The following is a 9106-nucleotide window of genomic DNA, read 5'->3' as shown; positions in this document are numbered from 1 at the left end:
TGAGGCCGACGCGACCAGCTGGCCGTCTGGCGAGAAGGCGACGGCGTTGACGGTGTCGGTATGGCCCTCGAGCACGCTGTGGCAAGCATCCCAGTCGTCTTCCCTCTTTGACAATGACTTAATCCACCCTGGCATTTCGTCTACAAAAGCTTTCCGTACTATACTTGCTTCTGGGGCAAAAACAAGAGCTGAGGAATATATTTGTAGAGGAGCATCTTGGAGTATATGTCGAAATCGAAGAGTAAACCGTCGAGCGTCTTGGAGAAATGCAGAAAGAGCACTGTTTGATGCCTGCATTAGATGTTAGTGTAATATAGTGTTCAAAAAAAGTAGAAGCCTTACCTTAACTAGCGTAGAAAGTGTTTCTAGCAAGGGAACACATTTGTTTGTATCTCCAATTAGACTCATTGCTTCAAGCCAATAAAGGAAGTGTTTCTGGAGGAACGTATCTGCAATGTCCTGGTCGCTAACAAGACACTGGCTCTGCTTAAGGTGATACACCCAGTAGCAGCAAGCGTACTGCAATTCAGGCGACAGGCAGGTTGTAACCTTTGCTTCATTAACCTCGCTTCTCAAAGTCCCAGGCTGTAAGTCGCACATGTTCTGTCGTAGGCCGTTAGGGCTGGACATGAGTTCAAGGCAATGAGACGCTAAGCTCTCGTGTCTTGCTCTCTCATCCACCCAGAACGGGCTCTTCTCCTTTTTCGACGCATCGACAAGGAATTCGCGGAACGACAAGTGCAGGAGTCTTACGGGCGCATCATCACGGTCTGGTATGCTAAGAACGGAGTGTAGGGAATCTAGTCGGCAACTAACATCATCCTTGGAGATATCAAGGAGGCGAGCAAGCGATGCGATTGAAAGTGGAGTCTCCAGAACCACTATACTCCCCACAATATCCCGAAATTCGCACGCCCACCTCTCTCTGTCTTCCTCATCCTCTTCGTCAAACAGCTGATTGAGAATAGGGAGATATGTCGCGTCGAGGTTTGAGACTTTTGCCTTCTGATACTCCAAGATAATCTCTAGACGCTTTTTAGGATTATCGCGACGATCGCCAATGTATCGACACGCAGTAGCAGCGAAGATGAACAGTGGGACTGCTTGTTCAACTAGCGCCTCGACTTGATCCATTCTCGGCCAGCCTGAGGACAACGATCGTTCTTCCCGTACTCGTCCCAGTTCATGCTCGAAATACACGCGGATGTCGTGGTGAATTGTTTGTTTTGCAACTTCTTGCAGGATAAGGTCTTCGAATGTGCCGTTAGGCAATTTTTTGAATCCCAGGCGGATGTGCATTTCTGGTCGGCTTGTTACAAAAACCCGCAGTGATACCGACTTAAGATCCCTCGTCCGCGAAAGGAGCTGGAGGACCAGTCGTACGTCATTGTCTGGTTCGCATTCATCCAACGCGTCTATTACGACGAGCAGTACCAAGGCTGGTGGATGTGCCATGTCCAAGAGCGGATGGAGGATCAGCTTCTCGAATTGATCCTTCAGAGCCTTCTCAGATATGGCTGGATCAGCTTCGATCGCCTTCTTGATTCCAGGTCCTAACCCCGATACACGACAAGCCAGCTGTGTAGCAATGGTGGTGAAGAATCGAGTGGCGTTCCCGCGCTCCCCCTCGCCTCTTTTGAAGAAGAAGCTGGCTCCTAGTTGTTGGTGGTCGGCGAAGGTCCGGGCAACCGTACGCGCAATTGTGGACTTTCCTGTTCCTGCCGCACCATTCAGCCAGAATATTGGTTTGCTTTTTTTGTCATTTGCCCATCCTTGTATGTGACGCAGTAACTCATTGCGTGTGTTCGGAAGGCATGTCGAGTTATGTTCTTCTACGTGCGAGTCGAAGGAAGCGCCTTTAGCGGTAGGCAGTCTAGTTACATCAATCTTTGATAGGAGCGTGTCGGTTTTCGTGTCAACAAGGCTTAGCTTTTGATTGATATCGAGAATCAAACCTCTACGTGTTTTACATGTTAGCTTCTACACGTAACTTTAACGCATGTAACTTACGTTTGGTCGATCTCAAGTGCAAAGTTGAGAGTCTGTTCGTGCTCCCCTAGCCTAGCAACCATCTTCTCTACCCCCTTGCTGGTAAAGGGCCACTTGAGAGCACGGAGCCCAACCCGTGTCATAGCCTTGCGGGTCTTTCCTGGCTCTAGGTCGGCCTTTATCTCTTGAAGGTCCTTGAAGCATTGTTCGAGCGCGACAGCCAACGCATCAGTAGTAGGAAGCCGTGCTTTGCCCGGTCCATCCAGCAGCTGCTTGATCTTCTCTAGGACGCCCTTGACATCTTCCACTTTCTGTTGAAGGCGGGCGATATCGTCCTTTGCATCCTTGACGGCGACTGTGTACTGGAAGCAGAGCGACGCTACTTTGGCGGATATGTGGACGACGGCTATCACGCTTGCCACTCCGGATAGGCCATCCATGATACGGCGCACGGTTAGGGCGGCAACGGTCGTGGTGGTTCTGGAGAGGCTGTAGCGTAGGCTCGCAAGGCGGCGAGACCATTACGTGGGTGTCAAAGATGTTGCCGTTCATCTTGAGCACGGCGGGGCTGAGAAGGCTGCAGCGGCTGAAGGCTGCACATCAGGTTGGGTTTCGCAAGTTGAGAGAGGCCAGCAATGCGGCAATGCCACAGATTCATTAGCCACAGTGTGTAAATTACGCGCGGGGCTTATGTACGACTTGCACGGCAGACTGGGGCCAAAGCACCTAATGTAAGGCCGGATGTCCCAGAACGGGCCAGCATGGCCTCACCCGCCCTGTTTGGAGGTCACATGATCTGTGCTTCGTATATAAGCATGAATCCTGACAAGCGAGGCTTGGCAGCGATTCGTCTCTCTTACAATACACTCCTATCTTTCTCCGAAACCTTGCTCTCAGTGCTATCCGTGCTATCTACTATCCCATCTTTACACCTAACTTACAACTGCGAGAGAATGCACCCTTGCTCTACTGCAGAGATTACTATCTTTTCAAACCTCTGAGTCCTAGAAGGATAGGTTAATCAAGGGAGATATCACGGTTATGTTACAGCTATCCAACCCCTGAGTACCCTAAGAGCTTGGCACAGGGTATATAGACTCCTCAGCCTCCGTACCTCTGCTTCCGACCCTAAGGTTTACTCTCGTTACCCCCCTATCCTGCATTCCCTCTCTGTGACCTGTGTTTCCTGCTCGATACCTCTCACAGGAGAAGATACTCTAAGGTATTTAAAGCCGCTTAATTATAGAAAATATGCATTCCAAGTTTATCCGCGTGAAGGCTCTCTAAAGGGTTTTAGCAGAAGATCCTACTAGTGATAGCCAACTGTATTGTATTCTTAGCCGTGGCGCTCTTCTAGAAACTTCTATACACCCTCACGTGTTTGCTATCATTAGCCGCTGGCCTGTGCGCCGCGTTGTTGCCAGCTGGCCAGTGTCCTGCCGGTGTGTCGTGCTGTCCTCATCACCACAATCGTCAACATGGACCGAGCCAGCCAGGTACTGTCGCAAAGCCTCCCTCCAGGCGTACGCAGGACATATGCCGCCCTATCGGAAAGTGGCAATGTTCCCATCTCCACTCTTCACCATCGTGACCAAGGACGACGCTCGAGAGAGGAACTAGCCCAAAGCCAGCAATACCTTACCCCAGAAGACGGGAAAGCCCTTGTTAAGTTTCTATTGCTAATGTCTAGGCTTGGGCACCCGGTGCGAATCAAGTTTATGCGTGCGCTGGCGTTTCGTATCGCCTGAAATCGGTCCTCGAATAAACCGATCAAGCTTCCAGGGACGAACTGGCCGCGGGCCTTCCAGAAACGCCATCCAGAACTCAAAGCGAGGCGAGTGAAGGCTATTAACTAGAAACAACACGATAGCCAGATATATGATAAGGTCACAGAGTGGTTTAAAGTAGTTGGCTAAGCACTGCAAGATCTAGCCATTACGCCAGAAAATTGCTATAACATGGACGAGACGGGAGTCCTGCTAAGCATGCTCAGCTCTGTTAAAGTCCTTGTAGGTAAGGACGACATACGAGACTATCGAGGCGCGGGTGTAAAGCGGACAATGGTGATTGCTATTGAGTGTGTCAGTGCTGATGGCAGGGCGCTGCTACCTCTTGTAATCTGGCTAGCGTCAACCCACTAAAGCAACTGGACTACCTTCCTAACCCCTGGATGGCATTATAGACATTCTGAAAACGGATACAACGACTTGAAGATTAGTTTAGAGTGGCTTACGCGTGTTTTTAATCCACAAACTAAAGTATTAGCTAACGGGAAACTACAAATGCCTATATGTAATAGCTTTGGGACCCACGAAACCCTAGAAATCTTGGAGTTTTGCTTTTAGAACAACATTGTCCTATGTTGTCTCCCCTCTTATACCTCCTATAAGCTCTAACCCTGTGACGTTGGAGTCTTTGCCTTGTTGAAGACAGCCTATTGCGACGAGGTTGAATGACTAAATTGAGGAGGTATAGACAAAATTGGTAAGGAGCATTTTACCTCTCTATACAAGCCTGCACGGGACAGAGCGTTGACTAAGAGGAATATCATGGCCGGGTGGACTGCAACTGGGATGTTTCCATTTAATCTGGAGAGGGTACTTTAAGGAATACAGAGGCCCCCAGCTGCACTCACCATTCCGAGGGCCAATAACGATGCGCTGAGATCTGGTCTGCAAGACGAAGTACGGCAAGTTCCTGTAACGCCGGTAACGCCGGTGACAACGGAGGCTCTAACATCATTGCAAAATCTGATTGAACAGGAATGCCGTAGAAGTGCCATGGAGAGCACCAGTGGAAAGGATGTATTAATATAGTTAGTAATACTGTTTAATTAGCGGTGAATGTATCTTACGCTAGGATGTTCGCAGGTTGTGTTTGAGATGCAATAACATTGAGCAAATGTCACTACAAGATGGGTCGAGAGTAATGCACAGCCACAGGCGTGACCAACAGCGCAGTCACCCACATGCCTGACTTGTTACATTACACGTTAATTACATCCTGACACCAATGTAAGATATACACATCATAATCATGTACTAGCCAAAACCGGAAATCGCTTGGATCCGAAGTACCGACAGGGGTGGCAATCTTCCATGGAATTGTGCGCCACAGCATACACAAGGCTGATGGTGACTTTCTAGAATTTTGGTAAGCTTCTACAGATTAGAGAACACCGTTTGTGTGGGCATCATAGGGTTGCAAAAGCTTGATGGTAGTGCTATACAGAAGGAAGTCTGCTTTGCTAGAAAAGAAGACTCTGTATGAATCGGCAGGGAGGCAACGATGCGCAACGTAACTTTTAGATAGAAGAGGTAATAGATGTTAAATTTTAGCTGCAATATATAACCTAAGAAGAATTGTCGTGAATTTAAATAGCATAGATTTTGAGTCGCTTGAAGTTGAAGTACCCCTTATATTTCTCGGCGCGGGGTGTTTCTCGACCCGCAGTGAGGGACGTTAAGATTGTAAAGAGATAAAACTTTCCGGCGAAGTGTATGGAAATGCTAGCTATTTCCCTCAGGTAGTATGATGAGTGTGGAAACCCCGGGGAGGTTAAAAATGTTCTTAAAGACTTGCGGGTAGTACACACTATCCTGTTTGCTGAAGACTAACTCCACATTTCGACAGCAAGACGCTGAGCAAAGTTCCCGTACCGGATCGCGAATTGAGTAGTAGAGCATCCACTGATACCGAATCCGTTCAAAAACACGACAGAATTAGGCTGACGCAACTCCCAACGTCACATCCAGAACCGAGAGCCAAAAGCTGATAATCTACACATTAGTCAAAGAGGTTCCATGCAGAGGCCTGCAAGTTCAGCCGGATTAGAATAGTATAAAGACATATATGAGACTGCAGCGTTTCTCTCGTGGCAGATAGAATCACGAAACATCTCCCTGTGACTTTCGCCGAGACTTTTTTCGTCGGTTGAATGGAGAATTTCCCTCCTGAGAGGAACACCAGCAGATCCTGATCTAGAAATTGGATTAACGCGGTAGCACATTGGCCGTAATCTCTAGACTCTGACCTGTAACTCACGTCCACGGTTTTTCACACGCTCCATTAGATCAGCCAGCCAAACAACCGATCCAATGCTGCCCATACTTCAAAAACTTAAATATAACACGGGCGTACTATAGGAAGACTCAGTAAAATAGGAAATCTCGATATTTCAGATGCCCCAGCGGCTTGAGGTCGATCATAAAATAGCTGTGGCATAGTCTTGTTCAGTGGGGGCTACTCGTTCAGCGATGCGAGGATAGCATGGAGGCACCACTAGATCTGTCTAGTGAGCTATGTTCCTGTGAACTGCCTGACCCAAGCGTGAGAAAGGAATGATATGAAGGTTAGAAATAAGAGCCGATAGCGGGGATGTGCACTTCTGAAAATCGATGAAGTGGCGAAATCTTCCAGTTAAGAACAAGACCGGTGATGAATTTAGCAATAAATTCGACATTGAAATTAGAATTCGAACCGGCACCTTGGTATTGTATGTGACAATTCTAACATTCATACCGGGGGCAGCTTCCTATCGTAGACAGTTGTTTCATACCTTGTACCTCTTTGGGGTCTTCATGTCGTCAATATTGACGAAGGAAAATTTTAAGTTAAGGGGTCGAGACCAGCTGGGCATGATTGCTTCCATCCTTCTAGGTTCTGCCTCTGGATGATTGGTTTGTTGTGCGAATTTATTTTGGAGAGATTGGCTCCAAAGTGTCTCTTCCGTGTGGATTTTACGACATCCTCTTCACACTCCTGGCCATTTCATGCCTCCTGATAACTCTATGGAGCATTTCCCAGCGTTTTTGATGCTGAAGAGATTTTAGAAATGGGGTTCTAGTGATTCTTAAATGCCAGGTGCCAAAGATGACTTAACGAGGCTGATGAAACATGCCTTCCGAGCATCGTGGGAGGGGCGATTGAATTCCACATAGTATTCTGTCTGGCTATTGCATGTTAGTATCGGGATGCGATGTAGGCTTTCTTACAACAAGATGATGGCAAGTACACATCTTTTCTAGAGGAATAGAGTAGCAAAAAAAAGGTACCGAAAGGGAACTATACCATAATCAAGTGCACGTCCAAGATTGCCCAGTACTAACATAAATTTAGTTTCCTAACAATACCTCCCCACTTCCATGACTAGTAACAGAACAAACGCTTGCTTCAGCCACGAAGATGCCAGGAGGATGAAGACAAGGCTTGGCTGCTCGATGAGCCTTATTTTTAGATGCGGAAGACGAAATTTGGGTTCGATGAAAGTTGAGCCAGGTTTCGTGCTTCAATTCGAAGTTTGGAGGCGTCATATATATCCTAGCCGGAATAGATCAAGCTGGGTTGAATGGCAGCTTGGTATTTCAGGAAGAGGATCCTTTGCCTCCCTCACTCTTCTAAATAATGCACTACTACGCCTCCTTCGTGTACTCAGACAACAAATCTCAAGAGAACAATCTACTTACTGTCAACTTGGAAGATGGACCAGTCTAGAAGTTTTCTGGCGGCTAACTAAAGCGTTGCCAAAATAAGGAAACTGTCGTCTCAAGGTGACTGTTCCCTGTTCGTCCGGCTGCTCTGAGCACTGAGCACGATATGATATGAGCTGCATTTTATATATGCTCTAAATTTCCTCGACTGAGACCAATATGTGTGGATAAAGTCCATGACCCCTTGCCCTTCTCTCTTACATATAAAGGCTCTCTATTCGGCCCATATTCTAGCCCAAACATCCCATTTTGCTGTCAACTTCGTCTTCATTGCAACCCCTAGCGGCCGGAGTCTCTTTGTCCTTACCATTCCTCTTGATCCCTTCATCATGCGGATACCGCAAGGAATCTTGCTCTTCAGTCTCTTCGGTCTCGGACATTCTCATTTCGTCCTCCAAAAGCCAACTAGTCTCGGATTCGACGACGATGCGGAGAGCACTGGCCCATGCGGCGGGTTCACTGCGACGGACCGAAGCAAAGGTGTCACAGACTGGCCCATTGCTGGCTCGTCTATTGAGATACTCACTACGCACACCACAGCAACATGGAATTTCAAGGCCGCCCTCGTCAGCAACACAAGTAACTGGGTGCCACTGACTCCCCCTCTCATCCAAACGGCTGGCGTGGGCACGCTCTGCGAGCCGCAGATTCCTGGACTGAAGGGCTGGGTTGGAAAGCCGGCCGTGCTGCAAGTCAGCCAGAGCGGCCACGACGGGAACCTGTACCAGGTAAATGTGCTCTATGAAGCGCAAAGGATGTCTCATTAATCTGGTTCCAGTGTGCCGCAATCCAATTTGTGACAGGCGGGTTAGCAACACCAGGGTCATCGTGCACCAATTCAACTGGGATTGCTGTTAAATGGTAGATTTTTTGCGGAGATGCTATGGAGACCACATTGCTAGCTTAACACTGAACTCATTACGCTAGGAAATGCTGTCTGGCAGCGGTTTGGGCATCAAAATGGGCATTGAAGTTTCTTACGTCTCGCCACTGCTTTTATAACTCACTTCCCTCTTCATATCACAATTGTGAAGGAAATTTAATCTCGTTGCCTTTGATATGAGATTCTCTGTAAACAAGGCTGTGGTGGGATTCTATAATTATACAAACTCTTACATAGATTACTCTAATATCCTGGCTCTGATTTGAGAACAACATGCTCAAACGTTCTCAACACCAACGAACCGCAAGCCCCAGACACAACGAGCAGTGCAATTAGACATCCAGAGTATAATAAACGACATGCACCCTCTGCATACACGAGCACCTCTGACACTTGCGTCACCCTAGGCGGTATGCACCTAAGTTGTCTCCTTTTCGCCCAACCCCTAGTCAATTTTCTCAATAGTCCTCAGAAGACTTTCAATCTATGCCCCCCCGATATTTGGTTGACTCTTCTACGTCCCGTGCCTCAACACTGCAGCCTCACGAGAACTGGAGCGAAATCGGTAGGCATTCAAGTCTCCTCTCCAACACCCAATTTGAGAAGAGGCTTGACCTTTTCCAGCGGAGCGGCCACTCAACTTCAGCAGAACGGTTGCCAACGCAAAGAGAAATACAATCGGGAAGGATTGGTGTTTGATCGCTCATTTCTTAAGCACCTAGACACTCGATGAATATTTGTTAGT

At 47.8% G+C, this 9106-nt stretch overlaps 3 protein-coding genes across 3 annotated transcripts in view; 1 reads left to right on the top strand and 2 right to left on the bottom strand.

The window, feature by feature from the left end:
* BDR25DRAFT_367428 (uncharacterized protein) overlaps positions 1 to 2429 on the bottom strand; it is a gene marked incomplete at its 5' end in the record, with an annotated part of 4259 nt that extends 1830 nt beyond the window's left edge. The window contains 3 exons of the mRNA XM_033697000.1: positions 1 to 291; positions 343 to 1924; positions 2011 to 2429. Coding sequence (XP_033548502.1) covers positions 1 to 291; positions 343 to 1924; positions 2011 to 2429 — 2292 coding nt within the window. The remainder of the gene's footprint in view (positions 292 to 342; positions 1925 to 2010) is intronic.
* A 2933-nt stretch (positions 2430 to 5362) lies between these two features.
* On the bottom strand, positions 5363 to 7600 carry BDR25DRAFT_354162 (uncharacterized protein; the record flags this gene model as incomplete). Its single annotated transcript, XM_033695264.1, has 15 exons — positions 5363 to 5473; positions 5538 to 5678; positions 5722 to 5768; positions 5838 to 6028; positions 6077 to 6107; positions 6141 to 6231; positions 6305 to 6401; positions 6450 to 6523; positions 6548 to 6701; positions 6736 to 6831; positions 6867 to 6941; positions 7044 to 7092; positions 7130 to 7308; positions 7382 to 7418; positions 7462 to 7600. 15 exons carry the CDS (start codon positions 7598 to 7600, stop codon positions 5363 to 5365), a joined length of 1512 nt encoding a protein of 503 aa, XP_033548501.1.
* A 207-nt stretch (positions 7601 to 7807) lies between these two features.
* BDR25DRAFT_222362 (uncharacterized protein) lies at positions 7808 to 8343 on the top strand (the record flags this gene model as incomplete). Its single annotated transcript, XM_033685063.1, has 2 exons — positions 7808 to 8206; positions 8257 to 8343. 2 exons carry the CDS (start codon positions 7808 to 7810, stop codon positions 8341 to 8343), a joined length of 486 nt encoding a protein of 161 aa, XP_033548500.1.
* Between the last annotated feature and the right edge of the window lie 763 nt (positions 8344 to 9106).

This window comes from Lindgomyces ingoldianus (assembly GCF_010093535.1).
Source record: "Lindgomyces ingoldianus strain ATCC 200398 unplaced genomic scaffold BDR25scaffold_13, whole genome shotgun sequence".
Lineage (NCBI taxonomy): Eukaryota > Fungi > Ascomycota > Dothideomycetes > Pleosporales > Lindgomycetaceae > Lindgomyces > Lindgomyces ingoldianus.
The sequence above is the reverse complement of the archived record's forward strand: the minus strand, read 5'-3'. Positions and strand labels throughout refer to the sequence as shown.